At 43.2% G+C, this 19,680-nt stretch overlaps 1 protein-coding gene across 2 annotated transcripts in view; it reads right to left on the bottom strand.

The window, feature by feature from the left end:
* The window catches only part of LOC147737664 (uncharacterized), a 184,828-nt gene that overhangs the window by 73,147 nt on the left and 92,001 nt on the right, over window positions 1-19,680 (bottom strand). The window contains exon 1 of one of the 2 annotated variants that reach the window (XM_086939769.1): window positions 14,118-16,142. In XM_086939769.1, coding sequence (XP_086795895.1) covers window positions 14,118-15,246 — 1,129 coding nt within the window. In that variant the 5' untranslated portion in view covers window positions 15,247-16,142. Of the gene's footprint in view, window positions 1-12,619; window positions 16,143-19,680 lie in introns of those variants that run through there. The other variant, XM_086939778.1, reaches the window with a different exon arrangement.

Raw genomic sequence — 19,680 nt, 5'->3', positions numbered from 1 at the left:
GCCCAAGTGCGACCCATCCGCAAGAATACCGCCACTGCGTGGTCTGACATGACCAATTTGAGACCCATTTCCCTCTTACCATTCTTGGGAAAGCTCATAGAAAAGCATGTCAACAAGCACTTGTCTAATCACCTGGAACACACTGGTGCACTAGATCCATCTCAGTCGGGCTTTAGACCAAAATACAGCACGGAAACAGCATTGCTGTCAATTACCGATGATCTACGCATGCTCCAGGACAAAGGAACATCAGCTGTCCTGGTGCTGCTAGATCTATCGGCAGCTTTTGATACCATCTCACATGAAATTTTGGTTGAGAGCCTGACTGAGACTGGACTAGGGGGCATGGCACTGGCTTGGCTAAAGAGCTTTCTTCTGGATCGAACCCAATGTGTCACCATGGGAGACTTTCGATCCAAGGAGACCAGGATTACTAAGGGGGTGCCACAGGGCTCTTGTTTGAGCCCTACATTATTCAACATCTATGTGGCCCCCCTGGCGAATATCCTGAGAGCCTTTGGCTTTTGCCCAGTGTCATATGCTGACGACACTCAGCTGCTCTTTCCCTTTGACCATCTAACTCCAGAGGTATTACATTCTTTCTCTGAGGGGATGAGAGCAGTTTCCCAATGGATGTCTTTGAACAAGTTGCAGTGCAACGTTTCAAAGACAGAGGTTATGCTCTTTGGTGAGGCTAAAATCTGCTGGGCTCCTGACTGGTGGCCTCTAGACCTAGGCCCAGTCCCTGAGCCTAAGCAGATAGTCAAGAACCTAGGGGTCCGTCTGGAACAAGAACTCAGCCTGAAGCAGCATGTTACCAACATTGTGGGGTCCTGTTTTCGAACTATAGGACTACTACGCAGAGTTTTTCCATTGCTTCCAGACACTATTAGAAAGACCCTGGTCCAGGCGCTGGTTATCAGTCGTCTCGACTATTGTAATGGCCTCTTGTTGTCAGCTAATGAGGAGGATCTGGACAGGTTGCAGGTTGTGCAGAACACGGCAGCTAGGCTGGTGGTAAATGCTCCTCCCAGAACACCATCAAAACCTCTTCTTGCCAGGCTTCATTGGCTCTCCATCCGGCAGAGAGTCACCTTTAAGATCTGTTGTACGGTACATAAAGGCCTTCATGGTTTGGGTCCCTCTTATCTCGCAGACAAGTTTGTGCCGTATGTCCTTTCCCGTGCTCTACGGTCCAGTGATCAATTGCTTCTTATGATTCCTAGGATCAAGCGGGCAAGGCAAGGGGGTAAGGCTCTGTCGGTTAGGGGACCGAAGATTTGGAATGGCCTCCCCCTCCAGCTTAGGCAGCTTGAAAATCATCTGGCCTTCAGGAAAAAGCTGAAGACGTTTCTGTTCCAGGTCTAACTTTACAAGTCTCAGAATTGGATTGCAGTCATGTAACTTGTTCTCCTGTAGGTTCGGCAGTCATAAAGCGCGGAGATACTCCCCTGGGAGTCTATTCTAGCGCTCTATAAACACGCAAAATAAAAATAAAATAAATAAATGTTAGTGCTGATTGATCTGTCGGCGGCCTTTGCCACCATCTCTCATCGCATCCTGTTGGACAGGCTTCGAGAGATTGGTGTCAGAGGCATGGCCCTTAAATGGATACAGAACTATCTGTTTGATAAAAAACAGAGTGTCCAGTTGGACTCTTTTGTGCCAAAAACCACTTTGGTAGATCAAGGAGTCCCACAAGGCTCAATATTGAGCCCTACCTTGTTCAATATATATGTAGCCCCCTTACCTGCCACCATTAGGAGTTGTGGTTTTGAAACTATATCCTCTGCAGAAGACACACAGGTGATAATCCCCTTTGAGGCTAACCCTTCAGTAACCAAACTTAAATTTATAAACTGCACGATCAGCATCGCAAGCTGGATGAAGAAGAATTTCCTCCAACTCAACTCCTCGAAAACAGAGATCTTACTGTTTGGCAAGGCGGAGGAGATATGGACCCCAGATTGGTGGCCAGCAGAATTAGGAGAATCCCCTTCCCCTAGAGGATGGGCTAAGAACCTGGGTATCAAAATTGACAACAAATTATCCATGGAAGAGCAGGTGAAGACTGTGTCAGGCACGTGTTTTGGAACCATGAGGATGTTCAGAAAAATCTTTCAGTAGATCCCGCTAAATGCCAGAAAGACTCTTATCCAGTCACTCCTAGTTAGTCGACTGGACTATGGCAACTCTTTGTTGGTGGGAGTAAGAGAGGACTTGGCAGCCAAACTTCAAGTGGTTCAAAATACAGCAGCCCGTCTTGCCCTCAATAAGCCTGCTCGAACCCCCTCTTTACCTCACTTTCACCAAATGCATTGGCTCCCCATTAGAAAACGAGCCATCTTTAAGCTGTTGTGTATGGTTTTCAAGGCCCTCCAGGGTATGGGCCCATCATATCTGACAAAAAAATTGATTGTTGTCAACTTGTACGACAGCTTCGATCCAGCAACCACAACCTGCTTTGTACTCGGAGAATAAGGAAGACCAAAATGAGTGGGCTAGCCTTTCCTTATCTGGCACCCAGTTATTGGAACTCTATCCCCGAAGAGCCCCGTGCCTGTTCCAGTTTCTTTCAATTTAAGAAACTGCTTAAAACCTGGCTTTTCTAATCTGGTTCCCACTGTCAATAGGTTGTTATCTTCTCAAGCGCCGAAAGATCCCCTGGGATGGATCGCTGCACCCAATAAATGACCAAAATATAAAAAATAAACAAAATAAATGATAAACACCTCTGTTGTATACAATCTATCTAACTCATGCACAGAACTATGCTCAGGAAACCAGGACCTCAGTGTATTGTGGTGTACCAAAAACCCACTTCAGTGCCCAGAAGCCCTTTCTGACTAGAACAGTGCCTCATTCATTCTTGGTATGACAGCGAAGCTACCAATGATTAGACAAACCAGAACAAGCGACTTTGGGACCTCTCAGGGATAGTGGGAATTAAGAACACTCTTTTCTTTTTATTCTCATAAATGTCCACAACGTGAGCAATCAGAGACACGGTATAGTTTAAAATGCTTATTTCAACTACGTGCTCTAAGATGCAGTATCTTTACCGACATACGTAAAAAGATGCATAAAATCAATACAATCAGCATTGTTACAATTCCATAAAATACAAAGGGAGAAATCCTATTATAATGATAGTGGAACCAGGTCTATAGCGCCTTGTGTACCACCGTCCCTTGGCTAGGAGCTATGTATTATAATAATAGAAGATCTCTAGGTTAAAACGGGGACCGCATACCTCCAAAGTCAGGTGAAGTGAATCACATCCCAGATCAGCAGAGCTCTTTGTTGATTGAAAGGTTTTTTCCAAGTGCTAGACTCATGCATGCAGTGCAATATTAAAAGCACCTGAGTTTCAGAAAGGAGCAGCTGTGTTTGTGTTGTGTCTAGAGCGTGGGCCGATCAACCTGCATCAACAGCACACATTGTTATTTTAACCTTGAACAGTTTGTGCAGACTTGAGGTTGCAGTGTGAGTCTAGAGATATGAAAAACAGACCGTTCTCATGTGAAGGAAAATCAAGAGACATGTAGTGTCATGTGCAAAAGCAGCAAAATGGCGTTTGAGCAACTAACTCACTTATGCTAACATAGCAATGTGTGCAGGCAGAACCGTATCCTGAATACACCCTCCCTTGATCGGACCAATGCACGAAAAGAAACATAAGAAGAATGCAGAGTTCAAATTCATCCGAGACAGAAATAAGTTCATTCTTGTCAAAAAAGGGGTCACAAGGAAATGAAAGGGGCAAAAAGAAAAGAATGTCTATTAAAAAAGAAAAAAAAATGCAAGTGATAGAAAAAAAATAACACCACGGGGAGAAGCAAAAAACTTGAGTGATGCATCGCATGCTGGATCGTGGCCAATCGAATCCATCAGCGTGTATGCACAGTATGTTGCAACAGCCTCCAAAAGGGAAGCCATTGTTATTGTCAGCAAAGAGTCCACCATTCAGTTTAGAAACGGAAATGAACATACATGTTCTTCAATTGCAGGAGCCTCTAGCACAATCAGAGGACAACTTGCGTGTTCTTCAAGATAACCTCGTTCCAGGAAGTCATGCGCAGCCGCATATATGTCCCAATTTGGCAAAACTCAGTGTTCTGCTGTACAGACCATAATCCCGATTCCAGAACAGGCAAACTCATGAGCCACTAAGGGACTCAATAGATGGTCGAAATCTGGAGCAGGAGACACCGTATTTGAGAGACAGAGTTTTAAGGCCCATTCGCATTGGCAATCCAGGCAATGGAACATGGGGAAGCCGCCAAAGATGCTGGAAAAAATAGAATGAAAAAATGCCAGTATCACACCAAATATAGTTTGAAATGAGGTCACAAGGCCGGAGCTAATTTATTTTATTTATTTATTTTATTTATTTATTTGATTTATATATCGCGTTATAACCCAGGGGTCTCGAAGCGCTTTGTCAGGATCCACACAGCCGAGTACAGAAAGCAGCTGGTCATAAATTAAAGGCCACCCCACGCTTGCTGAAAGAGCACTGTTTTTAATTTCTTTCGGAAGGACAACAAGTTGGTTTCCTTCCGCAGTTCCATTGGCAACTTGTTCCAAAATGCTGGGAGAGTATAGGAAAAGGCGCGACCACCTTTTGTAGCCAGTCTACAGCGTGGTTGAGTGAGGAGGGTAGCTTCTGCAGATCGTAGCGCCCTGCCCGGCCTGTAGGGAGTCAGGCGGGATTTCATATAGCTTGGCGCCCTAGCATAAAGGGCTTTGTGCACAATGCACAGCCCTTTAAACATTACCCTCTGCTTAACTGGCAACCAATGCAGTTCTCGCATGAGGAAGGATTTTTTTCATTTTGAAAATTTTATATAGCGCGAACAAGATCTTTGCAGATATCTGAGCGCTTTACAAAACAAGGGGTAAGAAAAACAAGAGAGTGTTTAACAGACTATTTGAGCACAGAATAGCTGTAGGTAATAAATGGGTAGCAAAATAGGGTAGGTACATGAAGGAGCATAGTCGATCAGACAAAACAAATAGTACAAGTAGGTGCAGAGTCTCAAATAAATCCAAGGTAAATGTTCAGGTGAATTTAGCCATGAGGATAGCTTTTACTTCCTTCTTGAAAAATGCAGTGGAGGAGATAAGTCTGGTTTCTGGAGGGAGTGCATTCCAGATCCTGGGTGCCATTCCTGAAAAGGAGCGTTTATAAGTATTTTCCTTCCAGAATCTTCGAGGTTTCAGAAGAAGATTTTTTGTGCTTCTGGTGGCTCTTGAGCCACCTGAGATTGTCAGCTTCTGAGTGAGGTAGCTGGGCGAGTTGTGATGTACAGCCATGTGCGCAACAGCTAGTGGAGAACCACTGGTATACCAAACGCACAGCAATATTTAAACGCATTACACACGAAATCACTAGAATTCAAAAATGCTAATAAGCTGTCTGCCTCCACTATTTAGTACCGTTAATAAAAGTGAGTTTGCGAGTTTAGCGTTTTATTAATGGTACTAAATAGTTTTTTTGATCCAGTGATAAGTCTCGCAGCAGCGTTCAAAGAGGCTCTTAGGGGTGCGGTTATTGATAGGGGGAGTCCGCAGAGGGCGACGCTTCCGTAGTCTATCCGAGGAATGACTAGGGCTTGTACAGCAGTTTGGAAGTCCTTAGCTGGGAGGAAGGGTTTAAGATTCCTCAAAGTATTGATTTGGAAATTAGCTCCCTTAGTTGCCTTGCTGATATGATGTTACATATTGAGATTGGCCTCAAGGGTTATGCCTAAGGATATCGCGGAGTCCACGATGGTAGGTTGGACATTGAGTGCAGTTAGGTGCTTAAGCCATGTTTGAGTGGTGGAGATTTTCGCGGGAGGTGAGATCAGAAGGAACTCAGTTTTCAGAGCATTGAGTTTGAGGTGATTTTCGGCTAGCCATGATTGGGTGTTTCTGAGCATTGAGTTCAGAAGTTTGATGTCTTCGGTGGATTGTAATTTGAGATAGAGTTGGGTGTCGTCAGCGTACATGTGAAAGTGTACATTAGATGCTTGTAACAAAGTGGTGAGTGGCTCCATGACTAGGTTGAACAATGTTGGGGATAGGGAAGATCCTTGTGGGACGCCTAATGTTACAGGCACAGGTGGGGACATTAAGTTGTTGCTCTTGAATTTCTGAGACCGGCTATGCAGAAAGGAAGTAAACTACTTGAGTACAGTCCCTGATACACCCATTCTAATATTTAACAGCTCGAGTAAGTTCTCGTGTTTGACAGTGTCAAATGCTGAAGAGAGATCAAGTAGGATGAGGAGGCAGGTATTGTTCTGATCTAGGTTTGGAGGGCGCCATCAATTATGTGTGTCATAGCTGTTTCCGTACTGTGTAGCTGGTGTCATCGGCATTTCATTGCAATCATCGGTGTCATCAGCATTTTTTTTTTAAGCTTCAATGCAGCTCTCGATGATCCCAGAACTTCGGAAAGCAGAGAGCACCGGGATCGTTGTGTGCATCGCCGGGCACAGTCTGCGGGTCTGCTCCCAAAGGTCCCGGGAACATCAAGGGGGCCTTGGGAAGTCAGAGCCATGAGGCGAGGACCAAGATCGGTAATGCGGGCAGCGGGCAGATCCACGAAGCAAAGACCAGGATCGCCAATGCGGGCAGCAGCAGCTGGGGGCCAGGACGAAGGTGAAAATGCCGTCGTCGGGAGCAAGAGCCTTTGTCAAGGCAGTGCGATGACACACCCAGGGGTTCGGGTTAGTTGCCCAGCCTGCCTCGATAAGAGTTGCCGCGAGTGCCCCAGGACCGCTCCTTGAGGCTCTGCCAAGTCCGCCCCTAGCGCTCCACTCCGGACGCTTCACCTGGGCATCGACGCCAGCACTCCAAGTGCAGACCCAGTGCAGACCTGGTCTTCAGCAGTCGGTGAAGGTGGGGATGATTCCAGACGATTCGGACTCCACCGATGGCCAGCACAGCTTCCCAGGAGACCGCAGGACTTTCAGCAGGCTCCAACCATCCACCTCGGACTCCACCTATGGCCAGCAGCAGTCCGGTGAAGGTGGGGATGACTCCAGATGACTCGAACTCCTCAGATGGCCAGCACAGCTTCCCAGGTGACCGCAGGACTTTCAGCAGGCTCCAACCATCCGCCAGTCAGGTAAGAAGAAACAGTAAAGATTGCTGGTTACAATCCAGTTACTTATGTGTGTTGAGTTCCTCTAAACAGTGGGTGCAAACAGGGATATTTCCAAAAGTGGGATTCCAAGCACTAAATAATTGCAGCACCAATAAATTACGTTCTGCCCCCTGTGGGCAGTTCTCTTTCAACATTTAATTTTCTGTCATAGTGGTGTTGTTTTACAACAAATACTGTGTGCTTTCCACAACTCCGGCGTAGTTTGTGGAGTCTAAATATAAATCCTCAGCATCAAAGGCAGCATAATATTTCAAATCGGAAAAGAGAGCTTCAATGGCTTGAACATCTCAATCATCAGAACGTATGTTGTGTTTCACAACATCTCCCATTGAAACACGAAGTACATTAGGAACATTAACCACCTCTGTGGGTCCATGAATTTGAAATTTTACAGCATCTCATTCAATAACATCTAGCACGGGCTACACTGTGATGTTGACAAAAGTTTGGTCTCTTTTCATGATGTGTGATGAGGAGTGTGGGGCCAAAGTTCCATCAATTAATCAGATTTTTGATCATTCAGTTATATAGTGTCCATTAACCAGACGGAAAATACCATCACAAATCCAATCGACATGAACAAAAAAAAGGAGATGAGAACCAACCACATGTAAGTCCAAGGTGGAACCAAAAAATGTCTTTTAAACCAAGTAACAAAAATAGAAAACCTCAATGGTGCACTCGATGTTATAGAGTCAGAGTCAAAGGAAAAAAGTGACTGGTCAGCTAGACTTGTTTACATACCAGGCAATGACAAATCTGTGGGATATGTATACTCAGTATCTTCATGTGGATCGCCAGCTGGCGAATTTAATAATGGATTAGTGACTGTGAACATCTCTATAGCAAGGTCAGGGATGTTAGTGTCAGCAGAGGCCAAAACAGAATTTCTCAGCAGTGCTGGACAAGAGACAGCAGGAGTCATACTAAGAAGAATCGTCCACTCGTTGTAGTTTGGCATTGTCAATGGAGTCGTACCTGTTTCCCTTGCGACCAGGAAGTGGTGGTAAAATGAATGTTCTTGTGACCTGCATGCCAAGCACTGGAATGGGTGCATGAAACAATGGGCTGAACTCCTTGTTCTCCACCTTCTCACAGACCAGGTCACCAACTTGGGGTAGCCAGCTAACTACCGGAATTTACCGGAATCTGTAGAGCAGCTTCAGCTCCATATGTGGAGGGCAAGTGTTCCTTTGAAAGACTGCCTCGAGTCTCTTATAGGTTCTGTAACACAGCAGAATGATTATCTACGTCAAAGAATACGGCTGTCGCCGCCATGTCTAGACCATCAAGGTCCGGGACAAACATTTTTATGCCAAAAAGCCTTTTGTGCGGGTCTGCCCACCCAGAGATCTTCTAGGAAGATTATTTAGTGCACGTAGTACCTAAAACCCTAGCTGTCAAAGATTGCTTTAAGTCACGGTTCATTCGCTCCACAACAGAATTGCTCTCAGGTCGGTATGGAGACAAAAATTTCACATGCACCCCCAAAGACCCCATGGCTTCCTTGTACACCTTAGAGGTGAACGCTGGACCTGATCAGAATGGAAGGTGCCACATGCAAAAATTCCCACAAAGACATGCAAATCTCGGATGACAGTTCAAGCATCAGCACTCCTTTGTGGCCAAATGCAGAGAAAACGTCCACTGCAACTAAGATATACTTATACGCAGTATCAGCAGAAAAAGGTCAGCAGTGATTAAATAAGCACAACCAAGTGGTCTATTAGATATGTACTGCAGAGTTTGTGGCGGCCGTGCAGCAGTTGAAGGTTTAATCTGCTGACATACATAACAAGAAAGGACATATTCACAAGTTTATTTATACAATCCACGCCACCACTAACGCTGCTGTAAGATAGAGACATACGCTGAAACGTCAGCATGAGCCGAGGCTATGACTTCGCGAGCGACGGTTATCAAGGGTAACCTGCGGTCCGCGTGAGGAATCAGCCTGTCACGTTGTTAATTCTCACATAGGGAACCTTATCAGGACTTAAATGATAAGGGTATTTAGAAGGGAAACCCTTAGGGTAATTATCACCGATCTCTGTAGCAGCTATAGCTGCCAAGATGTCTTCATCATTCTTACTGTTGGATCTTGTAACTGCTGCTACTACATATGTTGCTACTGCGGTCTTTGCTGCTTCATCAGCAAGACTGTTGCCAACAGCGTGTACTCCTACACGCTGGTGACCAAGAGTATGAATAACATTTACGAGAGGCAGACGTTCTTTATTAGGGATTCCCTGATTTTGGTGTAATGCCGGTACGAGTAGTCTCGTGCGATTGGAATTTTTCCATAATAGACTATAAAAAACAAAGCTTGCCCTGACGCACCTTTCTCAAACTTTGCTATAATAGGAGGTTAGGGGTTTCCCCATGCCGAGGGCAAGCTTGACAAAAAAGAGGGGCCATTGCTCAATAAACGGCTAGTAAGGGATTGGGACCTTTTACCCCTCATTCTCACTAACCCAGCACTAGAGCACGTAGCTCTGCCAACTGGGTGGTACAGTCACCTAATGTCTGCGTGTGCATGACATCGGACTTGAATTCTCCATTCACCATGGTACCAGCCACGATTGCGCAGGCCACTGAATAAGAATGCTTAGATCCTATCGCCGGTTGCATAATCGGGAATATAAATACGCCCGAAATTCAAAAATCCCAGCAAGAATTGTAGTTTTTTCAGAGTTGTAGGAGACCATAAACATGCGCATTTCTCCAGGAAGTGAGGTGCAAGTCCTCTACCTTCATTGTTGAGCCCAGGAACAACACTGTGAACTCCGCAATGTCTGACTTTGCAAAGATAAATTTATAACCGAAGTCCGCAAACATAACTATGATGCGCTCAATGCGACACATATACAGCCATAATTTGTCATCCATTAGATAAATATCATCAATGTACGAGTACGCATCAGGATCAATGCCATCTAAGAAAGAGACGACACGTATGGCAAAGACACCTGGGCTGTTTTTATAGCCCATGGCCAATCTTTTAAAATGTTTTTGCTTGCCGCCACAAGTGAACGCAGTCCATTGACTACTAACGGAGGACAGCTTATGACTAAAAAAAGCCATTTGAAATGTCTCGTTTGATCTTAAATCTATTTCGCATCAGACTGTTAACGAGAGCTGAACTGTGGGTGTTCTGTACCGCACATGTACGACAATGTGAATTTAAATATTGATAATCCAAAACCAGAAAACACAAGAATATGTCTACACCCAATTAATTTTCAAAAACTTATTTCAGATCATAGGAGAAACACAAACTTATTGAGTTTGACCCGGTATTTTTATTTATACCTGTCTATTTCGAAGAAAAAAATTCATTCTTCTTTTGAAAGTTTCGCAAAAAAGGAAAAAACTGTACATTCAATACATTTAAATTCCAACACAAGTATCATACATTCCACAAAAAATTCACTATACAAACACAAAAAATTGAAATTTTCAAAAAAGTGAATCTGAATTAATAAAGAATGAAGAGACAAAGTCAAAAGGAAGGAGCACGTCCTAAAATAAGGATGACTTTTAAAACCAGCCAGAGCTAGTTCAAACGCTTAGTGATATTGATTGCTCCCTCAGATGTGCCGACGCGTTTCTAGTCCGAGGAAACCAGTACCCAGACTGTCATCAGCGCTTTGTCACTTTTCTGTGTAAAATGCAGAAAAACAATAAAGTTTTAATTATCTAGCGTGAAGCCTCTATTCTTCCTGGTATTGCACTAAACAATCTAAAATATGTACCTGTGTGTCTCTGATGTCCTGGCCTCTCACGGTATCGTCAGGCTTAGGGAAAACTTTTTTATGGATCTTTGTATTCAAGGAAGTGGCTCAAGCTGTGAAACAGGACATTTTATGTTGACTGCCTGTGATAGAAGGAAAAAGTCTGAGTTTCTCCACTCATTTATGTACACGAAGCGGGGAGGAGGAAGAAGATACAATCTTACTCAATCCTACCTCTTTTCCAGGCTCGGAGTCTTAATAGCGGCAAGTGGTTCGCCTGTGCTTCTGTTTTCAAAAGCAGGTTCTGATAAAAGAAATTGTAACAATATTGGACCCATAATCTTGTGTACCCAACACCAGCGTCGTTTGTTGCCACCAGTTTGCTATATAACGTACCTTTGCCGATGCGTAGGTACTGGATTGAATTACTATATCCTGATTACCATCAATCACCAAGCCCGGCAGGGGAACACGCTCCCTGTGTCAAGAGAAAAGATCGATAAATTTGTATCCGACCTGAGCAACACGTCTAAGTCCAAACGGACGGCTTCCTACATGAGGTGGGCTGTACACACTTGATTCTTTTCTTTAAAGGTGTAACCGGGATAGCTTGTCTTTATCGCACGGCTCCTAAAATTATAACAAGACTTATTTACCGCGTGTAGCTTTTAAATTCACAAGCGTTGTGCCGCTTACAGAGTCGGCATTTTTAAAGAATATTTATTAAAACTTGTTCCGCTGCAAGAAACATATTGAACCTAAGCCCTATGTACCCCAACAAAAAAGATATAAAGTTGACACAAGTCGTCAATCGGAGCATTGAGATAACGTGGATATGGTGTGAACCCACCTAAGACTGGTCAAGTGGCCCCAGGAATTGACAAGGGACCTAACCGAACCGGAATTACGGTATGGGGGAGGGTGCCATTAAACCAAACACGATGCTGCCATGCCGAAATTGGAATCTCTTGTGTCCTATATGGAGTATAGTTCACAGGAATCGCAGTGTGAGTGTATGTATGAAACGTATCCTCATCCGCATTTATTGCAGGAAACGTGACCAAAGAGTAGAAAAGCTCAAAGGGGAATGCCGAATCAGCAATCACCACAAAGATAACAGACATACCATCGTCTGGTACTCCAAACTGCGCCAGATGACGCCGGAGCGCTGCCCAACTATGGTGAGCTATGTCAATATCACCCATGAGGACATAGAGAAGAAAAACAATTTATATAAGTTGCAGTACAACAAAAAAGAGTAGTAATTCAAAATGTGAACCGTTTTATTAATCTCATGCTTGAATTAATCTATAACACATTCGTATAGGTAGGTTAATCCGTCACGCCTGTTAACCGGAAAAGGTGTTGAGGGTATTGTGAACAGATACAAGCACTAATCAAGACTTTGGGTGCCATGTTGTGGGAATTCTGCTCATGCACAGAACTATGCGCAGGAAACCAGGACCTCAGTGTATTGTGGTGTACCAAAAATCCACCTCAGTGCCCAGAACCCCTATCCGACTAACAACAGTGTCTCATTCATTCTCCGTACTACAGCGAAGCTACCAATGAAAAAGCGACTTTGGGACCTCTCAGGAATAGTGGGAAACAAGAACACTCTTTTGTTTTTATTCTCATAAATGTCCACAACATGAGCAATCAGAGACACGGTATAGTTTAAAATGTTTATTTCAACTACGTGCTCTAAGATGCAGTATCTTTGCTAACATAAGTAAAAAGATGCATAAAATCAATACTATCAACATTGTTACAATTCCATGAAATACAAAGGGAGAAATCATATTATAATGATAGTGGAACCAGGTCTATAGCGCCTTGTGTACCACCCTCCCCTTGCTAGGAGCTAGGTATTATAATAATACAAGATCTCCAGGTTAAAACCGGGAACCCCATACCTCCAAAGTCAGGTGAAGTGAATCACATCCCAGATCAGCACAGCTCTTTCTCGATTGAAAGGTTTTTTCCAAGTGCTAGTCTCATGCATGCTGTGCAATATTAAAAGCACCTGAGTTTCAGAAAGGAGCAGCTGTGTTTGTGTTGTGTTGTGTCTAGAGCGTGGGCTGATCAACCTGCATCAACAGCATACATTGTTATTTTAACCTTGAACAGTTTGTGCAGACTTGAGGTCGCAGTGTGAGTCTAGAGATATGAAAAACAGACCGTTCTCATGTGAAGGAAAAGCAAGCAGTTTGTCTTTATAAAAACAGAGACATGTAGCGTCATGTGCAAAAGCAGCAAAATGGCGTTCTCGCAACGAACTCACTTATGCTACTATAGCAATGTGTGCAGGCAGAATCGTATTCATCCCTACACTTTTACAGGTAGCATGAACAGGAACACTTGGATGTTTTTCTTTGTAAATCTTCATCGCCAAATAAAAACCACCAGTGTTTCTTTTCTTTTATTCCACATTGAGCTAGTCTCCCAGTGGATTTCCTGTTATATAGCGTTGTTTTTTTTATGTGCACCGAAGTGAACAATCACTGGGAACAGACACTTTCAATATTCTACAAATCTTTGGTTTTCTTCATTTCTTCTAGTCGAGTCTTCATTCATCTGGTATTTGAATAACCCACATAATTATATACTTGTTCCTGTAATTCCTTCATCTCACAATAACAGCACTGTTCTGCTCCTGTCTATGTCCTCAGATGAGTCAATATTATTGTTAATGTTCTTAAGTTCTTTTTGAATTCACTGCATCTCTAGGATTATTTCTAAGTGAGTTAAATGAAGGTGTGTGTTCGCTGAGGCTATGTAGGATCAGAAATTGACAAAAGCTTGTCACACTTTTAGTGCAATTGTACGGTTTACCCCAGGTGTGTTTGCAATTGACAAAATCACTTCTGACATTCATTGCAATGCTCATTTTTACTCTGTGTATGTTAGTTGATGTATCCGAAGGTTTAATAACTGACAGAAGATATTCACACATTCACTGCACCTGAAGGATTTTTCTCTGTGTGCATTAACTGATGAATCCTTAATGCGGAAGATTTCCTAAAGGTACTTCTACACTCACTACAGTTGTACGGTATTTACCGAGTGTGTGTAAGCTGATGTCTACATAGGCTTGATAATTGACTATATTTCTTCACACATTCATTGCACTTGAAGTATTTTCTTCTGCGTGTGTTCGCTGATGCCTGCTTAGGAGTGATAATGGACTTCAGCTTTTCAAGCATTCATGGCATTTAAAAGATTTGTTTGCCCTTTGTGAGCTCGCTGATGATTTCTTAATGCTGAAGAGTAAGTAAAACTACTGCCACATTCATTGCAATGGTAAGGTTTTTCCCCTGTGTGTATTCGCTGATGTCTCTGGAGGCCTGTTAACTGACTGAAGCTCTTTACACATTCCTTGCAATGGTATGGTTTTTCCCCAGTGTGTATTCGCTGATGTCTCCGGAGGTCTGTTAACCGACTAAAGCTCTTTATACATTCACTGCACTGGTATGGTTTTTCCCCTGTGTGTGTTCTCTGATGTGTGTGGAGGTGTGATAGTACCCTAAAACTACTTCCACATTCATTGCAATTGTATGGTTTTTCCCCTGTGTGTATTCGCTGATGTCTGCGGAGGTCTGTTAACTGACTGAAGCTCTTTACACATTCACTGCACTGGTATGGTTTTTCCCCTGTGTGTGTTCGCTGATGTGTTCTGAGTTCTTGTAACCGACTGAAGCTCTTTACACATTCACTGCACTGGTATGATTTTTCCCCAGTGTGTATTCGCTGATGTCTCTGGAGGCCTGTTAACTGACTGAAGTTCTTTACACATTCACTGCACTGGTATGGTTTTTCCCCTGTGTGTGTTCGCTGATGTGTGTGGAGGTTTGATAATTGATTGAAGCTCTTTACACATTCCTTGCAATGGTATGTTTTTTCCCCTGTGTGGGTTCGCTGATGTGTTTGGAGGTCTGTTAACCGACTGAAGCTCTTTATACATTCATTGCAATGGTATGGTTTTTCCCCTGTGTGTATTCTCTGATGTGTGAAGAGGTTTGACATTTGACTGAAGCTCTTTTTACATTCACTGCAATGGTATGGTTTTTCCCCTGTGTGTATTCTCTGATGTCTGTGGAGGTTTGAAATTTGACTGAAGCTCTTTACACATTCATTGCAATGGTATGGTTTTTCCCCTGTGTGTGTTCGCTGATGTGTTTGGAGGTCTGTTAACCGACTGAAGCTCTTTATACATTCATTGCAATGGTATGGTTTTTCCCCTGTTTGTATTCGCTGATGCTCTTTTATGGTTTCTAATTGGCTAAAGTTCTTGACATATTCAGTGGAATTGCACGATTTTTCTCCTGACCGTGTTTCCTGAAGGGTCAGCATAGTTAATAAACCACTTGCGTTATTTTCACATTCCCTGTATGTGTGTGATATTGTGGACGCTTGATTTCCGATTTAACTATAAAATACAAGACTCACTAAATACCTGCCACATTTGTAATATCAGTAAGGCTTCCTTGTGGGTGATTGCATCTTTAGAATGGATAATGGCTTCGCATGCTTGCGGGTAAAGCTTAATCTTCGTTCCGGTAGGTGCAAATTGGGACAATACTCTGTACTTCAGAGAGCAGATCTCCGCTTTCCTTTAGCCTTCAGTTGTTCGGCTCCACTTCGTTGTGCTTTTCCCTGGTGCCTGTGGTTTGGCTAGAAAGAGTTTGCAATACACCTAGAGCACTGAATGCTGGTCTGTTGCCAGTTTCAATAGCGAAGCACTACTCTAGCCACATCATGATGGTGAAGCGACTTGTAATGTGAACAGCTACTCCAGAGAGTGTCCCGGGGCAAAGCACAGGTCACAAAAAGAAAGTAAATCAGTTTGTTTCAAACATGGACAAAAAGCCAAGTTTCCAACCTTTTTTTAAACATTATCATGTTGCTAACAGCTCAAAGCTGAAGAGGGAGTTTGTTCCAAGCTATGGATCCTAAATAGACACAAGACCTTCCTCCAACTCTCATACCGGCCTCATGGTCAAAGCTGGTCAGCAGGTGGTTTGTCAGTTTTGTTGTCTTAGTTTTGTTGAGGTTATTTCTTCGTCTTGGGGTGTTGAGGTGCAGAGCTCAGACTCGTACACTCACTGAATTGCCTTTGACTGCGTCTTCCTGGATCTGTCCTCTGCCTCTGATTGCACTGATGTTTTTGGAGCTCCTTATTTTTGACAATTCGTGCTGGTTTGATGCGTTATATTCATTATTCATAATCAATCCATGCATTTAAGACTTATTTTCTGTTGGATGTAAAGAAATGCAATATTACTAAATATAAATGTAAAGAATGTGAATACACAATATTTAACCAGCTGTAGAAGACATCTCTTCTCTACCATATTTGAAATTTAGTAAGGAACATTTTACCATACATGGATATTTCATTAAAACTGTGGTTGAACATGTCACATTGTACTTACTTCTGAAAAGGCGGTGATTTACCATTATTCACAGAGTAACTTACTAAAGAAAGGGCAGCTACAGAGCACTCATGTGCTACAGGTAGAGTTTTAGGTAGATGTACATGGACAATATTTCATTTAAACAGAACAGATTGTGGAAAAAGAGAGGAATCAGGAAGCGCTGCCAATAATTCAGTTTCAGAAAGAAGCTACCAAAGGTAGCTCTTCAGTAAGTGTATAACAAAGGTAACTCTTCAGGAAGTATTTAACCAAGGTAACTCTTCAGGAAGTGTATGACAAAGGTAACTCTTTAGGAAGTGTATAACAAAGGTAACTCTTCAGGAAGTATACATGACAAAGGTAGCTCTTTAGGAAGTATATATGACAAAGGTAACTCCAGACACCTTTTTCCAACAAACAAATTCAAAAGCTTTATTCGACAACTTGTCATAAAAGCATTAAACACCCTATCATTACATCAATAAATACTAAGCTTAAAATTCATTCAATTATTAAAACTCACATTAAACTAGTTATGCTGTCACTTCATGATTAAGAATAAAAACATTAGTACTAAAAAGAAGAACTTTACATCCATTGTTCATGATTAATTAATATGGGGCACAAAAATCACATCACATTGTCTACATCTCCGCCAACTAAAGTGCGAGTGCGTATGGTCCACGCCCATCCTAAGAATTTTGCTACTGCAATCGCTAAATGAGGAGTACAGTCTGTTTCCAATATTCTAAGCGCCTCAAGGCACCTGCGTGTCCCTAAATTCTGGCACGCTGGTTTTAACCATCTTTTTCTTGGGCGGACATAAAGAGGGCAAAAAAACAAAAAGTGCGAAACATCCTCAACTATGTCTTTGCAATGGTTGCATTTATTGTCCTTATTCGGCAACCACTTTTGTGTAAAAGCATTAAAGGGCAGAGTTCCAATTCTAAGTTGGAAGTACAGTTTTCTGTCCATGGGTCTTGTAATGAGGTCCCAGTATGTTTCGCGTGATGGAGCAGATTTAATCTCCAGAAAACGGCAGGTTAACTTGGTGATTGGTTTGGAACAAAAGACAGATTGCCAAATCATATCCCAATACAATTTTTTTAAAGTCTCCTTAGATGGAAAAGCAGTTGTATCAGTGTTGGCCCAAAGGTGATCAAGGTGGAGTTTTGCCAACATGCTCCGAATTTCTTTGAGCCATACGATTGTATGAACTCGGTCCGACTTGATGATGTCCATAAGTGCAGCAGCATAGTGGCCTAGCTCCGGTGTTGACATAATCCGTCTCCAAAATAGTAGTGGGCGCAGCCGAGCCAGGTCCTCAATCTTTTTCCTTCCCAGATCGAACAATAGGGGAACAATTGGTGTACTCTGCGGGACACCAACCAGGCGCCGCAGGAACTTGCTCTCGGCTAAAGACAACTCCCTCAGGTTGGCAAAACCCCACAATTCTGAGCCATATGGGCAAGCACTTCATACTATAAATGTCTAGAGCTGGAGATACAGGTTTAGTTAATGAAGTTTTATATTTGAGTGCTACAGCACCTGCTAGTTGATGAAACTTTAAGACTGCGGTGTCTATATGGGTCTTCCATTTCATGTTGCCCTGCAGGGAAATGCCTAAGTATGTGAAAGCGTCGACCTGTTCTAAAGCAGTCCCATTATAGGTGATTTTGCCCTTAAAAGCTTTAACTGAGTTCATGCACATAAACTTAGTCTTGGAAGTGTTTAACTCTAAGCCCCGAATCTGGCAGAAATCCCCAAATGCATTAATCGCCTTCTGGAGGCCACTAGGGGTTCGCGAAACCAACAACGTATCGTCAGCAAACATAAGTACTGGCACACGAACCCCGTCTAGTATTGGAGCATCAGTAGGGGATTTCCTTAGGTAGTCCACTATGCCATTAATATATATTGAAAACAAGGTGGGGGCCAGGAAGCATCCCTGTCTAACCCCACGCTCTACGGGGAATGGATCAGTTACTTCGCCCTGGGCCCCCCATCTGATCCTGGCATAGTTATTTTCATGCATACGAACTAACAATGTCAGTAATTCGGGGCTGATACCAGCTTCTGCAACTACACTCCATAATTTTTGCCGTGGACCTAAGTCAAATGCTGACTTCAGGTCAACAAATACAGCATACAACGGGCCATCACTCAAGGTCACGTTTTTCCAGTATAAAGCTAGAAAATAAAAGACCTGATTGATGGAGCTTGTTAGTGGGCGGAAACCAGCCTGAAAAGGAGACAAAATATCTTTCTCGGTAATCCATGCTTGTAATTTGTTTTGTACTAGACGACCCATCAGCTTCTGAGCAGAATCAATAAGACTGATGGGTCTGTAATTGCTGGGTAGTGCCTTATCACCTTTTTTAAAGACTGGAATAATTTCCGCTCTCTTCCAAAAATTTGGTATTGGAGCACCCTGGGCAAGCGAATTGGCTAGCCAAACAAAATATTGGCACCATGGATCCCGGTCGCTTAGAAATACATCGGCCGGAATTCCGTCGATACCTGGCGCTCTCCCCCTGGTCACCCCATCTAATGCTATATTCACATCACCTAGGATAAACAATTCCCCTTTTGAGAAGACCATGGGGGGTGGTGCATAATGGCAAAGATCTAATTTATATGCATACTGCGGCTTAAAAAATCTAACCCATAATTTCTTTGCGACATTATTTTGGGGGCGCTCTGCTATCCCCCCTCTGTCCCATTTAACGATTGCCCAAAATTCTTTTTGGTTCTTGGCAGCACATGCAAGTTTTAAGTCAAGCCAGTGATTTTCGTCCCATTCCCTTTTCGCTTTAATTTGGGCCTTTCTATATGCATCCCTTGCCTTCCTCACCCCTTCAATGTTTCTATTCCTGAGTTCACAAGTAAGTTTCAGTCGTGCACTTCTGCAAGATTGGTCATACCACCCCTGCCTGGGAGGTGATTTTACTGCCTTCCTTTGGCCTGCTGGTTTTAAAAAGAACCCTTGCAGTTTGGCAAAGAACTCGGCATGAGCTTCTTCCATGAATTTAATGAAATTAGGTTTGGAACAATGTTGTTTTATCGTGGCAACCTCAGTGACTACTACTTTCTTTAGGTCCTCTAATATCTCTGGCCTTTCGACCAATCTGCCCCACCTTACGTGCCGCTGATCAGTAGTAGAAACTATATCCAGGGTCACTGCGCCCCTCTCCATGCTTGGAGCTCGCTGTCCTTTGTTAAATAGTAAATCCATGCATAGTGGATTATGATCACTTTCCAATCTAGGTTTAATGCTCATGTCTAGGAGCCTATGCCAATCCCTCACATCCACTAGAATATAATCTCTGCGGCTCTTAGCCCTTCCATTATCAAATGTACAGCACCCCTG

The sequence above is a fragment of the Lissotriton vulgaris genome, chromosome 1_1, assembly GCF_964263255.1.
Source record: "Lissotriton vulgaris chromosome 1_1, aLisVul1.2, whole genome shotgun sequence".
In the NCBI taxonomy this organism is placed as follows: domain Eukaryota; kingdom Metazoa; phylum Chordata; class Amphibia; order Caudata; family Salamandridae; genus Lissotriton; species Lissotriton vulgaris.
This window is presented reverse-complemented; position numbering and strand designations above follow the sequence as displayed.